General features: G+C 38.5%; 1 protein-coding gene across 1 annotated transcript in view; it reads right to left on the bottom strand.

The window, feature by feature from the left end:
- ENPP1 (ectonucleotide pyrophosphatase/phosphodiesterase 1) overlaps positions 1–23,921 on the bottom strand; it is a 59,829-nt gene extending 35,908 nt beyond the window's left edge. Inside the window, exon 1 of the mRNA XM_012665243.1 lies at positions 23,671–23,921. Coding sequence (XP_012520697.1) covers positions 23,671–23,910 — 240 coding nt within the window. The 5' untranslated portion in view covers positions 23,911–23,921. The remainder of the gene's footprint in view (positions 1–23,670) is intronic.
- Between the last annotated feature and the right edge of the window lie 3,729 nt (positions 23,922–27,650).

Here is a 27,650-nt window from a genome sequence, read left to right as displayed (position 1 = left end):
ATTCGGAAGTGTCAAAATCTATCATCCATTTTTATTTCCATAACAATGTAGATATTTTTGATATTTTCTTAGAAACTATAGAAAAAACATCTTATCTTAGAAAACAAGAAGCTGGGAGACATAAAGTCAAAGCTAAGTTTTTGGAATGTTTTGTCCCTATGTTAAAAGAATATTTGTTTGGAGTTTCCTGCTTGTTTAGTTTGAGTTCCCAAATTTTCAGGTCTTTCTTAGACATTTAGTGAGCCAAAAGAAATAGATACTTAAAAATTTTTTTTTCTGATTAATTCCCTCAAATACAATGGCATTAATATAATATGTATTGTACTTTTTTTTCATCAAGCATTCATTCAAATAGGAATGTCTACTGTGCATAGTCCCTATGCTAAAAAGGTGCTAAAGGCCAGAGATACAATGAAAGCAACTCCTACCCTTACAGAGAAACAAAGGGTGGGAGAGCGGACATTAAAATGAATGATTGCAACAGAACTAGACAAGAACTATAATAGAAATATGCAAAAAAATGTTAACATGCTAACATTTAACACAGTGGAGAAAAGAAAAGAAGAGAGGCTTCACAAAGAGAGATATGGAAAAAAAGGGATTTCCCCCTCTATTAATAAACAAACGTTTGAGTGTCTGCAATACGCACTGTATTTAGATTCTGTGGCAAAGTATAAAAACAAAGCAAAAGAAGAATTTGTGGTGAAACCTTAATGTCAGAGTTTATAACCTAATAAAGGCAAGAACAACTCTAGAATGATGCCATATGTTCATGATAAAGATATGAATTAAACTAACATGTAGTTTAATTCTTAGGGAAGCAACCTAAGAATTAAAGCACACAGGAGTGACCATATACGCAATGGTGCTTCATACAAAGCCACAGAACTATGGAAGACAACAGCAGACTGGGAAAGAGAAAACAATAACATCAATAATGGCTGTCACTTCTATAGCACTTCCTATGGCCAGGTACTTTTGCAGGATCATTTAATCCTTACAATAACATTATGAGATAGATTAGGATTAACCCAGTATAAGGAAGCTGAACTTCAGAGAGGTTAAAAATTTGCCAAGGACAGTGGAGTTGATAAGCATCAGTGGCAAGACTTGAACTTAGGCAGGGTGTAAAGGGAGTGGGGCAGGAGGGGGAACGGGAGGGGATGAAAGGCAACTGAGTCCTGGGAGCAGTCAGTGGGGAGCTGCTGAGGCACTTAAATATGGAAGCGACATGACTGGACTTACAAATTCTAGATTTGGGGAAATGAAGGCTTGGACCCACCTGCCTCTCTTCTCATGAGAGAGGCCAGGTGTGCTCCTCTAGGTCTTTCCTCACCCCTAGTTACTGCAGCCCTGGCCACATTCCATGACATTTGTTTATTTGCCTGTTTCTCACTGGACTGTGAGTTCCAAGGAGGCATGGATTTACTTATTCATTTCTGTATTTTCAACGTCTAGCAGAGCAGACACAGTAGACCTTCAACAAATAATCATTAAGCTGAAAATCAGCAAGATGTGATTTAATTAAACATAATTTTGGGGAAACCATAAATCCCCCAATTTTTCCCATCTAGGTTGACGAAGTCAGTCAGTTTGTTAATTAGTGACTTTGTGTCTGCTTTATAAAAGGATATCTACAATAAATTTTTTTTTTTTTTTTTTTAGGAAATGGTAGATTGCTGAATTTGGTATTCAAATGTGACAGATGGAACAAAAACGCCATCTGAAATGAATTAGCTGACCACATTGCCTATCAGTTGTGACCTTTGACCAAAGCTGCATGCTTTCTGAAAAAAAAACTGTGAGAACTCAGACCAGCACAGTGCTGTGAGTCTTCATGGGATTTTGTTTTTTGGAAGATGGGGATTAGATCCCTAATGAGTATATCCAGTACCAAGAAACTTCCACAGGAGATTCAAAGGGAGATGCAAAGATAACACATTCCTGAAGAACCTGTAAGCATTACAAAGTTCAAAGCAAAGGTCAGAATCTTTTCTTTAAAAAAGTTTCTAAGTCCACTCAAGCAGTTGTTCATGCACGCTTGGCTTCCTATGCATTCAGCATCATTTTAGTTACGTTCGACTTAACCTGAAGATGATCCTCTCAAACTGAAGTGAAATTTGATGTGAAGCCATTTATATAACTGGTCACAGGAAATGGAGATGAGACTTCAAGCACGGACAAGCACATCACTTAGGGGCAAACCTCACGCTCAGTGAAACACAAACTCTGAAGTTCACATCCGCCTGGTAGAATGAGCGTCAGGTTCAAAATGACTCGGGTTCAAATCTCACCTCTGTCAAACATTAACAAATGTTTCCTGAGACCCTACTACACCTCAAGCACTGACCGAGTGCTGCGTATATACACCCACGAACAAAACAAGTGCAATGCTCTCACGGAGCTTACATTGTGGTGACTTCTAGACAACCACCACCCACGAGACCTAAGAATGCCTCATATCCTCTCTAAGCCTCATTTTTAATCTACAAAGTGGTGAAAATACCCACCTCACAAAGTTGGCAGGATCCTTGGGCTGAATGTACAGAAAATGCCTAGATAGGTGATGGGGGCACAGAATTGCTAAGAAAATGACAGTTCCTACTAAGAATATTCAGCTCACTAAGAGGACCAGGTCCACTATAGATTCTTCCAATGGGGCAACACAACTTTACCAGTGTTTATCAAACTGCAGGACACCCTTTCTATTTCCTATTAAAAGAAATGCCATAAACTACTGCATTAACATTTTCTCTCTCTTTTTTTTTAATTCTACAGTAATCTGTATTCAAAGTAGTTGAAGACTGCAGTAATAAAGAAATTGGTCCAAAAGATATATTAGAGATGGGAAGAAATGTAACATATTATTTTGCAGTAAATGACGGTGCTGGACATTTTAGTTATATCTATACAGCAGCTCTCCAACCCATGCTACTGAAAAGGGGATCCATGTAAACACCAGTTTGTATATTAGAGATTTCTAAAGATTCATGTCCTCATGTTTCATAAAGTGTACCCTTACTCTGATCCAAGCACTTTGGGTACAAGAAGCTATAGAAAAACCCTAAAACAAATGCCTTAAAATATCCATAGCTTTGGCTCAAAAATGTTACTTACAGGAGTTTATCCTAAGGTTAAAAAATTATGTACAAATATTTAGATGCAACTATATATGTTGCAGTACTATTTATAATAAGAAAAAAAACCCACAATGTCCAACAATAGGAAAATGATTAGAGAAAATATATAGCCATTAACAGTGACAACTTAGAAGAATATTTAATGACATGAGAAAATGACACATTGCTGAGTATAAATAGCAAATTATAAAACAGAATAGACAATATGGTCCCAATTTTATATTATATTAATACATAAATCCATAGTTGATAGATGCACTTACAAGTGATTTTTGTTATCTTCCCAGTGTTTATCTTTATTTTTCAAAGTTTGCACAAGGGACCCATATACTTTTAGAATCAGTAAACAAGACAACTACAGGGGCTAGAATAGGTGTTAGTGACCCAGAGTGAAGTCCTCCCCACTCTAACATTTAAGGGGTTTTCAGCATAACAGTAAACTCCCTCCCTGCCTATTTACCTTAAGCAAACTCCAATCAACAAACTTTGTCTGAATATTCAAATCTCCTAATCTACCTAATCCACCATCATTTTTAAACATAAATGAACAATCATGATTCTCCAGTCATTTGAGGCAAGCCCACGACAGAGATCAACAAACAAAAAAGGTCTAAATAAACACAGAAGGAAAAAAAGGGGAGAGAGGAAGAGAAAAACAATATATTAGAAACGAACATCTAAGTAAGTATACTCAATGGAATTCAGGAAGATATATACAAGTCTTCAAATCAAAAGGTCCTAATATCAAGTATATTATCCAGAATAATAAATTAAAGAAGGCTTATACTTATGCACGTCATTATGAAATTCCAAGACACCAACATTAAAAAGATCATCAAATGAAAGGCTATGCTAAGTTCTTAAAATAAGCTATTAGAATGGATAAAGAATTAGTCTTTACTTGGAGGTTTAGTAAAATTCAGTGGTGAAGCTATCTGGACCTAGAAAGATCTGTGTAAGAAGTTTATTGCTTTCTGCTTCAATGAATGATCTGGTTCATGGGTTACAGAATTACTTATATTTCCTAATTTTCCTTGAGTCAGTTCTGATAAGTTGCATTTTTCTTGGAATTTGTCATTTCACCTACATTTTCAAATTGTTAGTATAAAGTTACTATATTTTCAATGTCTATAGCATCTCTATTTGTGTTCTTTTTTCATTCCTAATATTATTTGTGCCTTCTTTTTCTTGTTTTGTTTAATCAGGCTCGCCAGGCGTAACCTCACTTTTTCAAAGATTCTACTTTTCGCTTTGTCAATCTACTCTTTGGTATGCTTTTTTCAAAAAATTAATTTCTGATCTTACCCTTATTTTTTCTTTCTTTCCATACCTAGGTTTCATTTTCTGGGGTTTTGTTTGTTTGTTTTGGGTTTGTTTGTTTGTTTGTTTGTTTTACTAAGCTATTGATATGAATGCTTAGGTTGTAGCTTTTTAGATTTTCTTCTCTTTTAATATTACTTTTATTCTAACTTTTAAACCATTTAAGACATTACTATTTTATTAGTTCAATTAGATTTACCCAAATATTTACCACTTTCTTTGTGCATTTTCCCTTCTCACCTTTCATCTGAAATCATCTGCCTAAAGTGTTTCTTTTAGAGTTTTCCTGATTGCAGACTCTGTATCTGTTAGACTGTACGTGTCTTTGTTGTGTTCTCATTCTTGGAAGATATTTCTAATGGGTATACAATTCCAGTTTGGCAATTATTTTCTTTTGGCACAATGATGATATCACTACACTATCTCATGCTTTAATCATTGCTATTGAGAGTCTAGCCATCAGATTGGAAATGTCTTTTTTCTACAATACCTTTAAAATTTTTCATTTTTACCTTTTGTTCTGTAATGTTATTCTGTTGTTTGTCAGTATATATTTATTTATTTATTTTGCTTAAGATTTAATAAACTACTTGAATCTGAGGATTGGTGTCTTTCATCAGTTCTAAAATTGTTAACTCTTCAAATAGTGTCCAAAATAAAATAAAGCAAAGTGGATAATAGTTAACAGAAAATAGTAAACTATAAAATATGACCTAGAAAGATTTTAAAGAGCCAAATAAAATTTCTAGAATGAAAAATGAAATGAACAAAATTGACTCAGTGATTAGACTCAACAGCAGAAGAGACACAGTAGAAGATACTAAAGAACATTAATGCCTGCCTCTACAGTGCCAGGGAATAACTGTCTTAGAGCAAAGTGTTCTTCATCCTCATAATCATGGCAGCCTTGGCAATTAAGACAACAGTAATATTTATTATCTCATTAACAGGTGTGAGTATTCACAGAAATCATTATAGGAGTATCTACCAATTTATAGTTAGCATAGTCTGAAGACTACAATGATAGAAGAGGAAGTGGTAAAAGAAAAGAGTAATGGAAGAGTTATTCTACAAAGTTGGAAGCAATGTATTAAACTACATACACACAATGACAATAGAAACCCAAAAGAAGCTAGTAAACTCACTATTGTCCTTGGCCGACAAAGCCATTATTACCAAACCACTGCTTGCAAGAGCGATTAGAAGAAGCAGTCAGAGGCTAGCAGCTACATAACAGAGAAGATCACTGCTGGTTTTCTTTGGCTCTGCACAGATCCATAGGTTGAGACAGAACTTGTCACTACCTGCTCAAGCCCAGCTCCTAAACCACTTTTAGGACCTCTCTGTGCAAGTTCCAAGCAAGCTAAAATTGCAAGCACTTTCCCTAAAAGGGACTCCTACTTCTATGGGTAAAAAGAATCTCTGCCCTTTGGATGCCAGTACAGCACTTTTCACAAACATAAAAGAGAAAATATTGGCTTTAAAATGAGTGATGTTAAGACAGGTGTCTACAAAAACCTGCTTCAAAGACATACCACAGCAATTATATTTGACTTTCCAAGAATCCACTATAACACATTTTCTATAATAACGATTAATGGAAGTGCTGGATATATGCCATCATTTCAAACAGCCCTTGCTTCTGATTTATGTCAGAAATAGTGCTGTGAATCTGGTGCATTTTAAAAAATGCCAATACTTCTCTTATTAGTAAGTAGGGAAAATTAGTAAACAGGCTGACTTTAATAAACTTAACAAAGTACATTATAGTTGTGAGTAAAAAGAACCATATTCACGTTGAAAAACCACATACTCGTCTTTGGGATTTTTTTTTTTGGTCATATCTTCCTTTTAAAAGAACAGAAGAAAAATTAAGTCAGAGGAAGTAGACAAGTTTTGTGATTAAGACACAGAATAGAAATCCTTAAATTATTAATTTAAATACAAGTGTTCCTAAATGTTCCCCACAAGTCACTTCTGGGCTCTGCGTAGTTCAAAACAATTATTTTGAATAAACACAATATAGATTTGGTTGAACTCGTCTGTTGTACAGATAAAAACATCAGATTCTTCTCTATATTAAAATTAGTAGTCCAAAAGTGGTATTTGGGTACCTCTGACATTTAAGCAAATAGTGATTTTATCTTTTCCCTGCTTTTCAATGAATTATCCTGGTAAACAATTATTTGAAGAAAAGACTCAAAGAAAACTCATATCTGTAACCCATGGGAGTTGGTAATGATAACTGAAAAACAATTTTTTAGAAATACAGGTTAAAATGAAGTATCAAATTAAAAGGCTGGCTTAAGAAAGCAGACACAATGTTAGTACTGTACCAATTACATATTAAAATTCCAGCCACTATCAATTAAAGATATAAGTATGGCAAAATCATGGCCATAATCACAAAGGGATCAATAACTCTCATGCTTTTATATCTGAATTAAGATATACATTACTTTTGGAGCTTTGTGATCTTAAGAAAAGTCACATCATCTAAGTCCCTTTGTTGGTAAAAACAATAGGGCTGGACTAGGTATTTTCTGTGATCCCTAAAAAATCTAAAATATCTATAAATATATTTCTCCCTGGCAATTGATTCTACCTTTATTTGGATTACTCCTGACCCTAAATCCTGTACCATCCTCTCTTAAAGACTACTACCTTAAATATATACAGGTATAAGATTCTTGGTTGAACATAGGCCATTGGAATAAACTATCAAGCCTGTTGTAACAAGCACCTGGAACACCGGTCCTGGAGCTTCGATTCCCCAGGTAAAGTAGAAAAGGGGTCGGGAACTCACCTGCACCACACCCTTCATGTCTCAACTCTTTCCTGGATCCCGGCAAGTCCTCCCCAGAACTGATCTACCTAGGGCAGTTATTCTCTCCTCCTATCATGCGCATTTATTTTTGTTCAGTAAGTACCAAGCATTTTCAAAGAAAAGAACAACCAGTACTTATAATTTCTGCCTCGGTGAGCAAAATCACTTCTCCAAGATCTCACCAAGTGCTTTCACAGACCACTTCTCTCAGAAGTTAAAGGTCAAAGAATGAAACATCCATTTGATAGTGTAAAGTAATGGTTTCCCTCAGCTTTGATGTCAACCCGCACTCCATGAATTGTATACCCTCACTGAGCCTCATCAACAAGGTCAGTGACAGAAAACACCTCAACAACAAAGCAGGATCACTCTTTAAAAGGTTGGTGGGTCTCTCCTCAGATACAGCCTCCTGCCATGAGAGCTTCTATTCATATCCACAAATAGTTAACACCTAGAAGTGATCACTGAATTATTAAATATCAACACTTCTGTTCTTGGCTTGATGGTTTATTTAAATGTTTTCTCTCTTCAATAGAATTGCCATTATAGCAAAATGCTTTTTTGTGGCCTTTCTTTATATATTCTTCTGATTTACTTCAGCTTCTTAAGAAAAGTAATCTATTGAGAAAAAAAGAGATCTTGAGGAAAGTGTCTAGTAAGTGAGATTTCTAGCTCCTGCCTTCTAACAAAATAAAATGTCATGGTATTCCATACAGCAAAAAAATACAATACAATAAAAATGGCACATGGAGTAAATATTTAAACATAAAATAAAATCACTAGAAGAAAAGATGAGGAAATAATTATAAGTGGTGGACACCTTTACAAGCATGGCACGAAATCCAGAAATTACATTGGAAAAGTCAGTACACAAAAATTGGAAATTTCTATAAAGCTCCCCCCCACCCCCCAAAAAAGAACATCCACCACAAGCAAAATTGGGTAGGGCAAACTACAGTGAAATATTTTCAATAAAGGACAAAAAGCTAATTTTCATTATAAATAATAAGGTATAAAAATCAAGTAGAAAGAGACTAACAACCCAAGTTTTTTAAATACCAAAAGTAACAAACCAACTCTTTGAAGAAATTAAAATAGTTAATAAAAATAAAACATTCACCTTCATTAAAAATCAAAGAACTATAAATCAATGAGTCCCTTTTCTACACAATGAAATTAACAAACATTAAAAATACTGATAATTGCAAGTGTTGACAAGGATGTGAGGAGAAATAGGCATTTCCACACTGTCATATAGAAGTATAATTCCCTTTCTAAAAGGTCATTAACCTGTTCATATTTTCCACTCCAGCAAGTACAACTCTATTAATTTATATGCTAGAAACATTCACTTAAGCACACAAAGATATATACACACATATTTATTTACTGTAGCATTGTTTGTAATACCAAAAACTTGTAAATAACCTAAATTTCTGTTTAAAACAATGGAGTAAATATAACACCCTATGGTGAATCCAAACATAAAATACTATCCAATTATCTTAAAATTATGTAGATCCATCTCTGGAATACTTGCTCTTAAAGCCTTAAGCTTCCATGTAAATGGCCACCATGTAAATAGCCACCATGCTGTGAGGAAGCCCAAACTATCCCATGCATAGAGACCTCGAAGCTAAATGAGAGAGAGATGCCTGGTCAGCACCTAGATGATCCATGCCCTGCTGTTCCAACTCTAGTTACCTGCAGCTGACTGCAGCTGCATGAGACCCTCAATTGCACCTGCCCAGCCACGCCTTTCCCAACATCATGACCCACCAAAAACTGGGGGAGATTTTTGAGTCTACAGAGTTGATGGTCAGACGCCGAACAGACATAAATCTATCAAGTTAGTAGTACAAACCAAGATGACTCCCTTGAGGGAGCACATTTGCCTTTCTCCTTCTCCTAGATTTTATGCCGAAATCATTCCCAAGGTAAGATGATCAATGAAGGAATCTGAGTTGGCTCTGCCCAAAGTACATATCCAGCCAGCCTCATTCAGAGGGAATGACCTGGTTCTTCATCACTTCATTGGAGGAAGAGAAATACCTGAAAACTACTCCACGCACATAGCACTATGGGGATATAGGTGATGTAATGTATACTTTTCTTCCTTTGGTAAAGGCATAGAGTTCAGGCACAAAGGTTTATGTTAAGTCCATCCTAATTTGCAGGTGGAGAAATGGACTGTTGATTATAAACACTAATTTTTATGGTATTAAGAATGTTAGTAAACCTGTAAGAAAAAAAAAAAACAGGACAAGATGAGCCTGAAAGCCTGAAACATCTTACAATGCCAGAAAGTTAGGAAGTGCTAAGCGCGCGCACACACACACACACACGCACACATGCACGCACACACAATGATGGGAGTATGTCAGAGGGTCACAGAAGCTAACTCCCGAAAAAATAAGTAACATAGTACAGGGTTATAATCCAAAGTATAAAACAAAGATCAATGAGTTCACATTGATATATAAAAAAAAAAAGACTGAATAGACATATGGGGGAGAACAGACAAGTCTCCAATACAGGAGAATTCCAAATAACTTATGTAGAAACTCTATCAGCAAGGAGGTAGAACATAACTCTCTACCTTGTAAGTATGGGCTGGGCATAGCGACTTCCTTCCAAAGTTATAGTGTGGTAAGGGACAAAAAAGAGTATCTTTACAGTGGAGAAACTTGAGAAAGACTACCTCAGCCAGGTAATTAGGGTCAACATCATCAATGACACATCATATTAATAGCGTACACTCTTGATATGATGTGTTGAGAATGGAACTTTACCTCTGTGGTCTCCCTCCCAAAAATACATCATTCAAGTCTAAACATAAGGAAAACATCAGAAAAATTCCAATTCGAGGACATTCCACAAAACACATGACTCATACTCCTCAAAACTGTCAAGGTCATCAAAAAGCAAGGAAAGTCTGAGAAACTTAGCCAAGAAGAGACTAAGGAGATGTGACACCTAAGCGTAATGTGGTATTTCTGGATGGGATACTGGAATAACAAACCAAAAACGACATCAGGGGAAAACTAAGTAATTCTGAATAAAGTATGGACTTTACTTAACAATAATGTACCATCGGTTCATTAGTTTTAAAACATGTACTATACTAATGTAAGATGTTAATGACAGAGAAACTGGATGTAGGGTATATGGGAATTCTCTGTACTAGCTTCACAACTTTTCTGTAAATCTAAAACTATTCTAAAATTGAACATTTATTGAAAAAGAAATAGACATGATTCCATTTTATTCTACCACAAAATTTCCATTGTTTAAAATTTTGGTCTATTTTCTTTTCATTGTTTTAAATGCAGCTATGCAATCGAACTCATATATGTACATAATTGAGAAAGTATTCCATATACAATGTTGAGTCATCCTTTTGCACGGCTGCCTGCACTCCCCTTCAGGGATGAAGGAGTTACTCCCCCAGCTGCTGGCAGTGGTCCCCTACAGGGATTGCCTCAGCTGAAGAGAGCCCCCTTGCCCAAGGTCACACTCCTTCCTAGAGCAGAATGGCCCACAGAGTGGGTGAGGCCTCCACTGAGCATCACATGCATTGAGCATCCAGTGAGCACCGCAGCTCACCTTCCCCCTCTGCATAGTCCTACTTCCTTGCCTTCCCTTACAATTGCTGCTCTCGATCACATACCACAATAAAACCCCAGGCATGCATGTCTCCATCTGCAAGTCTGTTTCCCAAGAAACCCAAACTATAACACTGCCTTTCCCTGGATCTGCTAGCTCAGTGAAATGACTTTGGCTACTACATCTTCCAGCCTCCTTCCCTCCAGGCGTCAGGCCAGAATAAGCCAATGGGAAACAATGACAGAAACTGAAGGGTGGGGACAACGGAAAAATCAGACTTAGCTTCCCCGTTCTCCATGCTCCAGGAGGGATCCCTACAGTGGCTGCATCTGCCCAGGGTCCCAGCTCATACAGGGAAGCTCTAGCTCCCAAGCTCTGGCTTCATCACCTTTCCCCTTTGCCCTTCCTGCCCTCCAGGGGGTAGCAGCTTCCTTCAGTTACTCTTCTCTGGGTTGCCTCAGGGACCCACCATCCCATTTGGCTGTTAGCTCTTCCAACACTTTTGGAATTTATTTCCTATATTAAATTCTCTTCATTAAGTTACTAGGTATGGCCTTTGTGTTTCTGATTAGACTCTGACTAACACAGTAAATAACCAGACAAAGATGTATACACATTCCAAGGCACAATCTAATCTAAATTTAATATAGGCAAAGAACTTTCCATTTTGGGAGTTTACCTGTTGCGTAATTTTCAAATCTCCTAGATGCAAAAAATTAATTAGATCTTGCTTCAGTTGGACTTCCAAAAATGAAAAATTGCCCCCAAATCCTGAAAATTGTTTCGCTTTTGCAGCTACTATCAAGAAAGATATGACTCATTAAATAAAAGTAGTACTGAATGATTTTAGAAAAGAATTTTTAAAGTTTAGTTCAGCTCAAAAGACAGAAAAGAGAGGAAAGCAGTTCATTAATGGTGCAGAACAACCCTTCCTACCCTCAGGCGGTGGACAAAACAGATTGACTAAAAGGTAAAGCCTTAGGAATCGTGTCCAAAAGACATGTTTTCTTTCTTGCTAGGCAAGTATCTTACCTATGCAGGAAGTAAGTCAGAGATGAAAAACAAAAGATGGAAAGAACATCATGTGCAGTTTAAGTTTACATAATTATTTTTTCTGAAATAATTTTTGGAACAGTCACTATAGAGCACCTTGTGTTTATCCTTGAAAAATGGGCTCAGTGGAAACAAAAAGACAACTATACAGAGGACTTTTAGCAATTCTTACTGAGCACAAGAAATCGGATAATAGGGAGATATAAACGACCATTTAATTTCTGTAGCGGTGCAGTGGTTACTCAATCACAGTGGCACCTTAAAGACAGAATTTAAAATTTGGCAATGGATGCATGGGTTTATAATTTGGGAGGGAACATAATTTTACAAATGTATCACCTGTTCTTGTGTATATTTAGGGTTAAGTCAATTAGAGTCCATAATCATTCGGATAAGGAATCTTAAATATTTATAAGAACATTCACAACTTAACCATTTTAATTTGTTTTGTTCTTTTAGTAAATGTTTCTTGAACAAGTGCTATGCATTATAGATTTACATTATTACAAGCTGAAGAACTATAAAAGTTTTTTTTAAAAAACTCTGATATCACAATCTTTATATGCTATTCAATCAGTTTTTAAGATGATAAAAATGCTCCATATATAGGTGCCACCCATATGGGAGCAATGAGCCACATGTCACCACTGAGCACTGGAGCCAGTGTGATTAAGAAACGGAATTTTAAACTTTATTTATTATAACTTTAATGAATTTAAATTTTAACTTAAATAGCCACAGGTAGCTAGTGGTTATCATCTTGGACTGAACAGGTGTAAGAAGTTAAAATGTAGTAGAAAAGAAAAATAGTTATGAAATGGTCAAGTAAAAAACACAGGATATTGTGCTTCCTCTACACCCACCCTTTGGGCTCCCTTTAATTTGTTCCTGCCACTAAAGCTATTATAAAATGATGTAAATCAGATCTTGTCACTAAGACCAAAAATAAAAACAAAACAAACAGAAAAAGACTTAAATGATTTCCAATTATTCTTAAAACAAAAACCAAAATCCCTAAGATGGTCTGCAAGGCCCTGCCCCAAGGTGGCCCTGACAACACTGCCCCTTCCTCCCCCATTACACACCACTCAGCTCTGCACGCCAGCCATCCTGGCCTTCTTCCAGTTCTGGGATGCAAACGTTCCCTCCTACCCCAGGGCCTTTACCTATGCTGCTGTCTCCCCTCAGAATCCTCTAGCATTCGCCTGTCACTTCCTAAGAAACACCTTTTCAGACCTCACGATTAAACCAATTCTCATTATTCTCTCTCTCAGCCCTGTGCACGGCTTTTAGGTTGCACTTATCACAGCTGCAACTTGAGATATTCTTGTGTAATTCTTTGATAAATATCTGGTCTCCTGGGGATGGACCATGAGGACAGAGAGTAAGTCTTCCCTTTGAGCATTTGGCCCCTGGCCTCTTGCACAGGACTGCTCACACAGTAGGAATAAGTTACAAAGCATAACAATAATAATAGTAAACCCTAATCTAGCAACTACTATCTATCAAGCATTCTTCTAAATTGGTTTATAATTAATTTGTTTAACCCTAAAAACAAACCTACTAAGGAGCTATTATTATCCCCATTTTATAGGCAAGGAAACAAAGACAGAAGTTAAGGGACTTGCCCAAGGATACACAGCAGTGATTGGCAGGGACAGGATTTATACTTCAGCGATCTGGCCCTTAACCACTACGCTGTATGGCCTCTATACAATTAAGTGGCAATGGAGTGGCTCTGGGACGGGGAAGACAGGGCCAAAGAGCATCTAAGGAATGTTTCATGCAAGAGGATACACTGAGTGGGATCTTGAGGAGTACCTGGTGTTAGGTGAGAAAAAGGAGGTAAAAAAATAATAACTCCTGGGGCAGAAAACCGACATAATCTGTACAAAGTATGTTCTGATAACAAATCTGAGCTGACTGTCACGTGTGTTTCAGCAGAGTTGGAATATTTGAGAGAGATATGCATGAGTCTCTTTTTGACTCTCTAAACTGGCAAAGTACCAGAAGCAGAAGTTGACTGAAAAATACTTGAGCCCTTCAAACCCCTAACTCCAGGTTATGCATATAACATATGCATGTCCCATCCAATATATGGGACACTGGGTCCCACTGAAGTGTGGGTGCCAGGCAAGACGCACTCCCCAGCCGACAAGTTTGCTCCTTCCTACCTCCAAGAATTGTGACAGTTAGAGGAGATAAAGTGCTTAGCGTAGGGTCTGACAAATTGTAAACTCAATAAAGGCATGTAACAAACACTTACACGCACTTACTATGAGCAAGGGTCTGCTCTAAGTGGTTAACAAATATTAACTCAAATGACCACATGCGTATGTCACAGACCTTCAGGACTGGTACAAATGGATAAAACTGTTCATAAACACTCAAACAATTAAGGCTAGTGTTACCCAAGTGTAACCCTAAAAAGGAGGCTGGGCTTAGGAGTACACATCTTCCCATGTATGTTGTGGCAGTCCCTGGAAAATTCTGAGTGGGAACATAATGTAGGTAAGTCACTGTTTTAGGAAAAATAATAATCTAACCATAAGAAAGAGACATGGGCAATGGAGGTGGAGCTGAGGAATGAATAAAACAGAAAACATATACGAAAAATAATAAATTCTTGGGGACTGATTATGTCTAAAGTACGAACAGAGATAGTTTCAAAGGCTTCCTATTGAACTAAGGTTAGTAAAATAAAAGTTTCAAAATCTTGTGAAAAGCACATTAAAAAGCTGTCTATCAATGGTAAAATCTCATAAATGAAAAAAGACAACAGAACAGCATATATAATACAATATGATCCTATTTTTGTTACATACATATAGAAAAGTCCTGAGGGGAAAACCCGAAATATTAAACAGCAAATAACAAGATGAAAACAATTTTTATTTTCTTCTTTACACTTTTTTGTATTTTCTGAATTTTCTGCAATGTGTATTAGTTTCATAAGAAGGGGAAAAATATTATAAGTTCTTTATACAAATATTTTAGAACTAGAAGAAACGCACCTAATGCAAACCCCTCATATTATGGGTAAGGAAATTGTAAAAGCTGGAGAAGCAAAGTATTATAATTGTTCACAGGTCACACGGCAAATAATTCTTGTGACCCGAATTTAGACTCTTTACATGATCCCAGTCTCTCCAGACCTTTGCTTGAATCATTCCATAAAAAAATCAATGTTCTTTTTCTTTGAAAGTTTCCAAGAGATGACAAATGCATAAATACTTGAATATGTCAACATTCTTCACATTTACTTCCTTTGAGCTGATTAGTAAATTTAAAAAAAATCATGTACAAATAGAGTTGCTTCATGCTTATTTCCCTGGTTAATCCAAAAATAGATAAGACTACCATAACCTATTCATGGTACTCCTAACCCACACCCTTTTCCTGTTAATATTTCATTCACCTGTTCCCTAGTCTCTTGGAGATTTTGTTTCTTTGGGGTTTTTTTTTTGTTTGTTTGGTTGGTTTTTTTTGAGACAGAGTCTGGCTCTGTTGCCCGGGTAGAGTGCCGTGGCGTCAGCCTAGCTCACAGCAACCTCAGACTCCTGGGCTCAAGCGATCCTCCTGCCTCAGCCTCCCGAGTAGCTGGGACTACAGGCATGTGCCACCATGCCCAGCTAATTTTTTCTATATATATATTTTTTTAGTTGTCCAGATCATTTCTTTCTATTTTTTAGTAGAGACGAGGGTCTCGCTCTTGCTCAGGCTGGTCTCGAACTCCTGACCTTGAGGGATCCACCTGCCTCGGCCTCCCAGAGTGCTACGGTTACAGGCGTGAGCCACCGCGCCCCGCCTCCTGGAGATTTTAATTTAGATGATTCTGGGTAGCACGTTATAGGAAGCTAGTGTGTCTGGATGATTAAGTATTATGGAATAAAATCTGTGCCAAGGACATTTAACCTAATTTAACATCACCTGAAAAAGCCCTGGTATAAGATTCCTTTGTTTTGGTTTTGTGTCAAGTATATTGTTGATTGTTGAGAAGGTATTGCAGTGGAAACTTTGAATTGGAGAGTTCTATGGATGGTGGTTGGAAAGAGAAATCTACAGGATGTTCTGATAGACAGACGACTAAATTGGAAAAACACCTGAATGTTACCGTTTAACAGCAAAGGCAGAGCAAACAGCTGAGAGCAAAAAAAAAAAAAAAACAATTAAAGGACAAGCCAGTGCAGAGTACGGAAAAGGCAATTAAAGCAAAGGCAGCAAACAAAAGCACAGGTAGGTTCACGAAAGACAAAAACTGTGCACGTGAAGGGAAGTAAGAGACCATGCGGTGTTCTGCACATACAAGAGCATTGGGGCTACTTGCATCAGTGTGCCGCCAAGGTCTAAGGAAGGAAAAGGGCCAAATGCAACCAGTTCAACCCAATGCAACCACAGCTAATATCATGGAGAAACATTTAGTTTTTTTTGTTCTATTTTTTCAATCACAGCACCATGTGTGGAGGCAATGGCACAGCAAGTGTTAATAAGAATTCCCAGCTACAGAAATCCCAGTTGCATACCTTCCATACCACCTCACAGCCCTCTGGAATGCTGTTCCTCAAACTTTAGTGTGCACACAAATCTCTGGGGATTTGTGAAAATGCAGCCCTTGGTTGGGTAGGTCTTGGGTGGGGACCAAATGCTGCATTTCTTACAAGTTCTAAGGAAATGATGCTGATAAGCTGTCTGCAGACCACACTTTGGGTAGCAAGTACGTAAAGAGAAAGGAAAAATAAAAAATTCACAGTCACACTGAAGTTTTTCAATTATAAAAAGAAAAACTACCACTTATTGAGGGTACACTGTGTGCCAATTTATATACCTTACATAATTTACTTCTAACAACACTCTAATATGGTTTGTCTCTTTTTTACAGTGTAGAAACTGATATTTAGGAAACTTATTCGTCCACATTCAAATAGATAATAACAGTAGCAGGATTTAAACCCAATTCTGTCTGACTCCAAAACTATTCATCAAGATGAGGTTAACAGAATTATTCATTTTGTGATCTTGGAAAATCCCCCAAAGAAATTGAGCCGTGATTATTTTTTTCATATCTAACATGGGGATAATGATAGTTGTGGTTTGGACCAAACAAGGTAGTAAATGTAGAAGTATTTTAAAATCTATAAAAGAACTTAAAGATATAATCATTTTAACCAGCTTAATCTCCACTCTCCCTCTCCCTAGTTCTTTAAATATTATTGAATGTACACCTTTCCTAAAAGCAGATATTCACAAAATTTTTGGTATCAGGATCCCATTATACTCCTACAAATTACTGACCCTAAGAAGCCTTGTCAGACGATGGTGGACACTCCTCTTTAAAACTACACCCAAATTCTACAAGTGGTAATTTCTTAAAAGTAAATTGCAACATGAAATTTGAAATGATACTAACAAACGTTTCACACTGTTACATTAAAATCCATTATTCTATCTTGCACTTTGAATGGAACTTATACCAATGCATAATTTTGTAACATCATCCTTTGGAAAATACTGGTTCACTGAGTTATAACATTCTTCAAATGTTGACACGTCATTAAATAATATGAAAAAAAATCACTTGCCTTACTATTATCATCAATTTCATCAGAAAAGTCTTTAAGGATTGGGAAGCTCTGAAGCTCTCAATGGCACATAGAAGTTTTTCCAAATTCTAATTTTTTCTTGGAAGCTTAGATTTTATCATAGGCAACAGATATCTTCACTGATTTTCCTTGAAGTAACAAGCTAACGTCATTCATTTTTGAGAAAATGTGTGTCAAATACCCAAGTCTGAATAACAACAATTTGTCAATTTCTTCAAATAAAAATGCTGTTCCTTGGGGGGAAAAAAGGAAAAAGCAGCTAGTTCAGCTTCTCACTTAATCACACAACTGCTTTTCCTCAAGAAAACAACCGTACTTCAGCATACAACAGATATGTTACATGTATAAGTACTTCCAATTTTGTCACACAGAATACTAAAAAGACAGGCAATCCAGGTTTGAGATTTAACAAAATCTGCTTCATCAAGGACGTTTTTAATGACTCACCTAAGACATTCTTTTTAGTGAAAATGGCTTTTTTTTATTGCAAGTGCATGACTACTTGCACAATTGGTACCATGCACTGTCTTAATTTCTGCTAAGGCACCAACAGTTTTTACCCACCGCTACTTTAATACCATCAATGTAAAGTCAATACAAGGAAAGTGCAAAAAATGTCTACTATTGTCAAAAGAATTTTGACTTTGAGGTCTCCCTGAAAGGTTCTTAGGGAGCCTCCAGGGATCCACAGACCACACTTTGAGAACTGCAACCTTAAATATTTTAGCTGAAACTTTGTTCTACTTTTCTTGTCTTTCACTTGTGAACATATTTACCCCAAATCACATAAAGATATCTGGAGTAATATGAGACTGTATTTGGAAAAAAATCTCATAATGACAGTTTTATTTATTTTGTGTCACAAGAACATCATAAAAAGCTACTGAGTTTCTCTTCATTTCTCTTTCTCCATGAGAGACCACAGGCTCCAGATAATTCATTAAGACCACAAATGCTTGCTAACGGCCAAAAAGCTTTCCAAGGGAAACAAACTAGCTTTTAGAAGCAAGTTACTTTCTCAAGAATATTCTCCTGAAAACCAAGATAGAGTGATCTTAAGGCTCCCAAACATTCCTGTGATTGAATGAATGTTTGCCAGCTAAATTTGTATGAAGTCCTAAAATATGATGAGAAAATGATCTATGCATAAATGAGATAAGCTTATAAAAATTCACTCCTTCCAAAATGACTTTCTGTCATGACTATTTTCCTACTCTAAAAATGTATGAAGAAGGAAACTCAAAAGAAGAAAGCCAAAAGTTTGCATACATTGGAAGCTCATGAAAACACATGATTATTGGCTTAATGCTAATATTAAAAAGTGCACTAATATTGCTTTCCACCCAGGAAAATTCAGTCACTAAACACATATATCTCACTATAGCCACAATCTTTGGCATCACCACACTAGAAATCTCTTAGGTTCTACTTACATATTGTTTATATAGAAGTGGACAAAGGAGAGATGGAAACCCAATGGCAGACCAAGCTTGATCAACAGGATGTAACATCCAGTCATCACAGAGAAGGCAAGGCAAACGAATGGGATGGCATTAGCCATTACTCAACAATAAAAATCTGTAATTGAAAGTTCTTCTGGTTATCATAGTCTATTACTTACTAACGGTGTGGCTTTTGCCTATAAATTGAACCCATTGTTTCTAGAAATGGAGTAAGTGTACCTACCACCTACATCTGAATAACATGAGGTACTTGTGAAACAATGCAGATTCCTTGGATCCACTCCAAATCTTCTAAATCATCATCTCTTGAGATTGGAGCTCAGGAATCTGTCTTCAACATTGCCCAGGTGTTTTCTATGCACAATAATATTTGAGAAACTTGATTGAACCCCTCTCTGGGCCTCAGTTTCCTTATCGATAAAACAGAAGTGACTGTCACCATACTTTCCTATTTCAGAATTGTTGACATACTGAAGAGCAATTAAAAATATACAGGAAAATGCTTTCTAAAACTGGAAAGTGCCATATAAATGATTATAATCATCTAAACTTTTATACCACCTAAATTTCTACCAATGGTCCTTCTAAAAACTAAAAGGACGAGAAAATAATGAAAAATGTTATACATGTTATCTTAATTGTTGTAACTAAACCTCAGATAACTGAAAGACTCAAGAAGTAGAGTCTTGTAGTTAATATTTAGCTGAACATTCTGGTCACTCTTTTGAAAACCCTTCTTAAATGTGTTACTATAGTCTTTCCTTGGTAAATACATAACAGTTTTTATTTGATGTCAAAGGATTTTCATGTTGGGTAAGCATTCTGAAGACCAGTTCTTACTGCACAAGACTTACACTTAGAAGAGTAATCTATGTTCTGCCTTGAGCTCATTTGCTAAAAGGTTTCTTGTTTATTTTTTCTTGTTTGGGGGATATTTCATGGTTGATGGAGGCATGTTTATTTTAACCAAAGGCAGATCTCTAATTACAACTTGTATTCCAAAAGCTTACTTGTTCCTAGGTTGACTGGAACTCAAAATGCCTCTTCCTCTAGCAAAAAGAAAAAAAAAAGCTATGAATAATGATTGAGCCCCTCCGGTTTGTCCAAAAAGCCCATAATATAGATGAAATTCTTAAAAATTACACAAATATTTTCCAATCATATTAATCAAACTAGAAAAATTTGAATATGAAACTATATCCATTTATTTTAAATATTAATACCTGAGGGAAAAATGTTAGCTAGAGAAAGATGAGAATTCGATAGATAAAAATTTCTGTAAATATCCTGGAAAGGTTAATGGCCCCAGTCCATTATTGTACAGAACACATAAGGTCTCTCAACATGGCCACTAGAGATTATCTTCAGGGTCATGATTAGGATCTGAGGGGGCAGGAAGTGGCAAACTCAGTGACAGATTTAATGAACAAGTGAACAGAAGGGAAATAAAAAAAGTCCTGACAGGGTAGCTGTGGAACCCCGAGAAAGTCATTACATGGAGTGGAAACAGCTGAGATATAAACAGTGCCAGTGCGAGACATACCAGAACACGACCGAAGGTAGAAGAAAAGAACAGAAAGCAATGCTGGAGAAGAGAGTTGTCTACAAGTGTCATAAAGACTGAATTCAGGGCATAACAGCAAAGTCACCAAAATAAAAGAGACCTTGGTATACATGAGGGAGACTCTCATTTGTACTTGCAGGACGGCCTTACTTGTACATGCTGGACAGCCACACTTGGAGTGTTTGTACCTGAGGAAATGCCCAGCGGCTAGATTTCTGATTCTGAATCCAAATTATCACAGAGGCCCTATCTGGCCTCTTCTTAGACACATTGGTGTTAGTTGGGAACTTTTGTTCATTCACTATCTCTTCCATCTCCCTATGCCCAAATAAAATGGTAGCCCAGTTTTGATCTTACCCCTGCTCTTACCCAAGTGTCTTCTCTATCTGGATTCCTGACCTTCCCAGGCCCTAGGGGTCTGTGGTTATGTATTCAGTCTTCCTATCTCACCCTTTTCCCAGTCAAAGTATGACTCAGTCTAACTAAAAGTGCAGTGCATTCTTCCAGCCAACCAAAAGCTGACACTGAGTGTTAGGTACTATTTTAGCCCTAGTAAACACAACAGTCTTGCTGGATTCCTAGAAATCCTTTGTGCATTTTATTATAACATGTGAAGCAAATATCATAAGGGACACAGAAGACTTCTCTGGCCTTTATGATGCTTTGGTTAATTTGAAATAAAATGCTAAACTATGGCTGGACGGATACTAAATTGTATAAACCAAACAGCAATGTCAATTCCAAGTCCAATTAAGAGCAGAGAGTTGTCCTACATATTCTTCATGCTGTATTCCAGAGATAAGATAATGGGTTGCAGGGGAGGGGAAAGGAAGCTAACTGAATTGATAATTTTCACACCCAAATCACAGATAAGCAGAGCCAATTTCTGCCTCTTATAAAGAACTCTTTCATCAAAACATGAAAGTAGTTTTCAATAACCACCACCCGTACACAAAGCCCTTTATACACAGAGAGATATACGTATTCATAGGTACAGCAGGTCATAAATGCACAAAAATACTGGTTAAGAAGAGCTAACTGGGGAAATGTATTGCAATGTGGTTGAAAATTACCTGCCCCTTAAAACCATGCCAGAGAACAAGGATATTTCAAACACATCTCTAAATCTAACCTCAGTGGAAGTCTGCATTTGGTTCAAAACTTGATTTGGAAGCAAGGAAAGGCATCTAGTATTTAACATACTTACCAGAGCATATAGAGAATAATACTTAATCTTCCCTTTTGCTGTTTTCCTCTGTCTGGCTCAGTGCCTAGGCATAAGCATTCCCAGGGCTCACGGCCAAAAGCCTCTAGAACACAGCTTTCTGGTCCACCCCAAGACCAAACACTATACCAGTGAGAAGCAAGGGTAGGACAGGATCTTCCCTTCTTCATCCACTCTCACGCACCTACATCATTTTACTTTATCTGAGAAAATTGCAGAAAAATGTAACAATTATGTTGCCACTGATTAATCATTACCCTGCAAGGCAACTCTTGTGTTTATCCTGCTAGATTAAAACTATGTAGCTGAGGACCACGATGGTCAACCTCTCCTAATCCCAACCCCAGGATGCAGTTAGTCCAATTCACTTCTTCAGCTTTATGAAAAGTGTGATGTTTAATCTGAAAAAAGGAATTCTATAATTGCAGCTTCTCTCTAGAAGACATGTTCCTGAGCTCTTTGGTGACAATTGTCAAGCCCCTTTTGGAGACTTTTCCCTTTGGCAGCCAATCATTTGGGGAAGGTCTGGGGGAAGAAAGGTATAGAACTAGGGAAGAAAAGGAAGAATGAGTAAGAGGTTTCCCTCTCAGTTGTCGATAAATAACACTTTCAACAATAAAGTAATGAGATTGGTGAGACTTATATATTAATGTCCCACAGTATTCCATCAAAAGATACAAGGTAAGAATTCTTTCCAATTCGTGATACAACAAAAGACCCCAACTAATGGGATAAAAATATCCATGACAGTCCTATTTGTGGAAATTCTAAGACACTTCCATGCCTAATGCCCAGAGTTGTATAGTCAGAGCGTAATGGATGCTGTTTGATCACCTGACTACAAGTGTCAACGACTGAAAAGCCTGTTGCAAATGCAGACCTTTGCTGACACCTATTGTGGATCTGTAAGTACATGAGCAGGAAAAATATCAAAACTGAATTTAGCAAATGGAAAACCTTTCAAGACCTCCAGCCATGTAGAACTGGTTTTACACTGGAGTTACATGCAGATTCAATGTACAATTATTGAATACCACATAGCATGTGAAATACCTGAAGGTACTGATACTAAATAATTTAGGTGATCATGTTGTAAAAGCTAAAGTCTTCCATTAACAACAACAACAAAAAAGGTGACTCAGACTAAAACTAAACAAGTTGTCCTCAATGTTGCATTATTATAGGCTCAGACAGTGATACATGATACAAAATGTATCTGGAGATGCAAACATCATGTGGTTTGGGACACTTATTCTTTGAACCTTAGGCTTGTTTTTAAGTACTTAGTATACAACACCAACTCTTGTCTAGGAATGTGGTTCCTCAAAGTACTGTAAGAATCACAAACGTTTCTTCAGTCACATAATGTGAATATTGATGGAATTTCTGAACAGCTGCAAGGAAATTCCGAAACAGAGCCAAAGGGAAAAAGTGCCTTCTAAAGTTCCGGATAAAACTTAAAAGAGCTCTGCTAAATCTTCCCAGTCGGAGTCAGATAATCCAGGTAGTCATCAAAACTGCACCCAGAGCCACCCAAAAGAGGGGAAAACACTGCTGCACCTTGCTAAGGCCAACATCTTCCTGGTTGGTCATCGTTCCCCGCTAAGAACCCTGTACTCTCTCGGGGAGGGGGAGAGGAAGTGGTATGTCTACAGATGACAATCTTTGATAGCCTGTTCCCATAAGCATGTATAACACGAGTGAGAGGGAACATCCCGCTGGGATCCAGACAAGGCGCGGCGCTGCTGGGCACCTCCGAGGCCGCGGAGGAGCGCGCGCAGGCGGAGGAGCGCGCTGAGGCGGCCCGGCTGGAGCGCCGGAGCTCGCTGCCCCCTCCCCGCCCTCCGCGGCGCGCGGCCGGCCGGGACCTACCAGCGACAGCACTTTGTAGGTGTTGGGGTCCTTGCCCGGGCGGGCGGGCGCCGCCTTCTCCAGCGCCTCCTCCCCCACGTCCATGGGGGCCAGCAGGGACGCGGCCGCCTGCGGGTCCCCGGGCGCCTCAGCCGCACGGCCGCGGCCCGGGTCTCGGCCGTTCCCCGCCGGGCCCTCCCGGGGGCCGCGCCCGCCCTCGCCGCCGCCGCTCCCGCCCTCCGCGCAGCCGTCGCGCTCCATCGTGGCCCCGGGCGCTCCGGCCCCGCCGCCCCGCAGCGCCTTTAATAGGCTCCGCGCCGGCCCCGCCCCGGCCCGCCGCGCCCCGCCCGCCCCTCGCGGTCAGACCCTTGGCGCGGGTCCCTGCGCCTGGCGCTCCAAGTGAGGGCAAAGCGACTCAACGCCCCGGATTATTTGGCTTCCTGTCTGATTTCGGGCACTCTGCGTGTCTGTTATTTTGGGTCCTTTACGTGGGCGTGTCTTGAGCTTCCCCCCAGCTTCCCCCGGCCCGCGCCCCGGCCACCATCCGAACACTTGCAGGAATCGCCCTGCGTGGCCTGGCGGCGCGGCTGGACTGGAATTGCAGAGTGAGGTCTGCAGAGGGCATGAGATCATGGGGCCCCAAAATAGAGCGGGCCGGAGAAGAATGCAGCCGCCGATGCTGTTCCTGCTTCTCAAAGGCGGGATGGCGGAGTCTTGGGACCCACCTGCCTGTTTCTGGATGGAAATGCAAATGATCCCTGGGGGAAGGCGACTTTGTTTCTCCCACGTAGGAACAAGCGAAACTTCCCTCGAAGTCCTGTTACCCACTATCTACGCCACTCTGAGAGTCTACCTTAAAATATATAGGTTTACATACACTGTACACACACACATATAAGGCATATTTAGTTTCGCACGGTTTTATGTGGTCTCTGGAGTTTTGTCGCTGCTGTTGTTTTAATGTATGTAGTTATTAGTTCTTTTAGACTTTCTATATCCAAAAGTTTAAGAGTATTGGTGTTGCGCTTTCCTGAGATTGGCACTGATACTCGGTGAACAATACAAAAAATGTTCACGCAATCCTAAATACTTTGATAAGCCTTATTTTTGAACTAGGACCGGAACGGAAGCCTATAATTCTTGGTGGGTTTTGTTTCTAAAACTTTTACATTTCCTTGCTCATCAGCAAAACCACAAGTGCTAGTGAAGGGAGTCTTGACTTGTCAAGGGCAAACTAGTGACTTTGAACTGCTTTACAATTCCTAGGACTGACTTCAGGAACCAAGAGAAGTTTTGCAAGCCAAAAACGATTAATTTTCATGCATCTTGATTGCATGTATGGATGGAAAAGAAGCTAAACTCTGTAAAATAATTTAAAGAGGTTTATTCTGAGCCGAAGTTGAGGACCATGGCCCGGACCCACACCCAAGAAGCCTTGAGCAAGTGGACTCACTGCGATTGGGTTACAGCTTGGTTTCATACATTCCAGGGAGACAGGAATTCCAGGTAAAGTAAATCAATACATGGAAGGTGTGTATTGGTTTGCCCTGAAAAGCGGGGACATCTCAAAATGGAGTCTATACAGGTTATAGGTGAGTTTAAAGACTCTGATTTGTAGTTGGTTGCAGAAATGAAGCTTTGTCTAAAGGCTTGTAATGTTTTAAGTTAAGATAAGAAAATCTGTTAGTCATCAGAGACTAGCCACAGGCCATATACCCAGATTCAAGTGATTTGTTATGTAAATTGAGGATCTGCAGGTTTGTCTTGCACAGCCTTAGACCTGTTAATGAGTTACAAAGGATATCTCCAAGGAAGAAGGGGGGTATGATGAAGCATGTCTGACCTCCCTTCTCATGGCCAGTAACTCAGTTTTAGGGTATCCTCCTGGCGTAGAGGGAGTCCATTCAGTCGGGGATGTGGGGCACTTAAAATTGTATTTTAGTTCACAGACGAATATATACAGACGAAGTGTTTAGAAAATGAGAATAGATGTTATTCCCCTTAAAATAGTCAACTTGGGATGCTCTCCATTTATACTGACTCATTTATTCATTCATTAAGTAATGAATCCTTCATTAAGTAATGAATCCAATCTTTTGGCCCCCACTGTGCATACCATATAAAAAATGAATCAAAATGCATCTTTTTTTCAAGTGGCACTGAGTCTGGTAAAAGTAGGGGGTAGGACCAACTTGTAAACAAAAAATTAAAACCTAAGTCATATATGCATAATGGAGTCACACATAGGATATTATGAGAACTTAGTATAATAGAAAAGGCAATTGACATCTGGAAGAAGTAAAAGCGTTCCCTCAAAGCATTATTGACCTTTTGTTTTTGAAGTTACCTTTGAGTCAGCTTATAAGCCACCCAAGAGAAACAGGTTTGCACTATTTCATAGTCACATATTTTTTACCCCAAACTTGGCTCCAAATTTTCCTTTGACTGTTTCCAAAAATCAGATTCAAGGACAAAGATTTGCTCCACCAAGACTGGTCAAATGAGTGTCAAAATGTCTGAAAACAACTCAGCAGAGTCATTACAAAGTGGCTTTGAACCTGACAAAACAAGTGGAAGAAGTATACTCCCTGCATCTCAAGGCAGCGAACCACTTTAAGACTTCATCATTTCGAAAAGTCAATGTAGTCTTCAGGGTCACAAACATCTCAAACATCTAGGGACCGTCAGGAACCCTAAATGAGCAAGGCAGCTCCCTGTAGACATGGCAAAAGGCAAACCATGTGCCTGCCCTGTTAAAGGGTGCAGCATTTACTCAACAAGATTTGTGCCTCCTGTGAATAGATGGTCAGATTTTTCAAGAGAAGCAGGAAATTTAGATGTTTGTGTGAGTTCTCCAGATTGCAAAATGTTGTCTACAAAATTCAGAAAAACAATTTCTTCAAACACTTTAAAAGCCAAACAAAATGTAACACATCTGCAGGGTGGACCTGGCACACAGGCCACCAGGATGTGGCCTCTGCCTTAAGTTCGGGCCTCACCTATGCCAGCTGGAACTTTTAATTACAAAAACCCAACTGGAAGTCTAAAATCAGAAGAATTAAAAATGGGTCAAGTATGCCACTTGTATGGTTTAGCTGTGGACATTGCAATACTTGCAATGAAGTCTTGCCTCAGTCTTCTTTATTCTAAATGGTCTTGTTACAGCTAGTGTTAGAGCAAGTGGTCCCGAGAACAAACCGAGCAGCTCACGGAGAGTCGGAGAATCAAAGTTTATTCGCTGGCGGGCTCGGAGGGGCCTCGCCACCAAATTCTGAGCCCCGTCTACCCGATTTTTCCCACTTTTATTAAGTTGTGGTGGTCTGGGGGGGTAGGGTGTCAGGTGGTTAACGCCCGCCAGGTAATAGGTTAGTTGATGTGTCAGATAATAGATTTTAGTGTTATGCCGATGTGCCAGGTAGTAGATTAATTGATGGGCCGGGTAATAGGTTAGTATTATGCTGATGCGGGTCTTCCGTGAGGGGGGGGGGGTCTCAGGTGGCTGATGTGCCAAGTAACAGATGGGGGTTTTCCTTATCAATCTGAGGGACAGCTTCACACTCCAAAGTACATTAAGGTCATGAGACTTAAAATTGCAGTACAACTTCTCCAGTTAGTGTAAAGGTGAACAATGGATGTTTTATCCTTAGTTCTAAATCACTCTGCTTTAGTGATTGAGAACTTTAATCTAATACAGCAGTAAAGATGATAGTTTCAGATTTTATAAGATTCCTTGAGTTTTACTATAACACATAAATATTTAAACATTTCTCCCTTGGTGCCTGAATCTTTAGATGTAGATAAGGCCAAAACATCAAACAAAACCAATTCATCTATGTTTAAACTATGACTTCTTGAAGTTGAGAAACAACTCTTCATAGCTTGTAAAAAAAACGAAGTCTGCTGTAGGGTAATTATTTTAGCAGCTGCTCCAGGGCTTCTCCAGCTCTATTCAATTCGCCAGTAAAACATGAAAGACATATAGCCAAGTCTAAAAAGAAAAA

This window comes from Propithecus coquereli, unplaced genomic scaffold (assembly GCF_000956105.1).
Source record: "Propithecus coquereli isolate 6110/MARCELLA unplaced genomic scaffold, Pcoq_1.0 Scaffold98, whole genome shotgun sequence".
NCBI lineage: Eukaryota > Metazoa > Chordata > Mammalia > Primates > Indriidae > Propithecus > Propithecus coquereli.
Note: the sequence above shows the minus strand (reverse complement) of the source record. Positions and strands in the feature narration are given on the sequence as shown.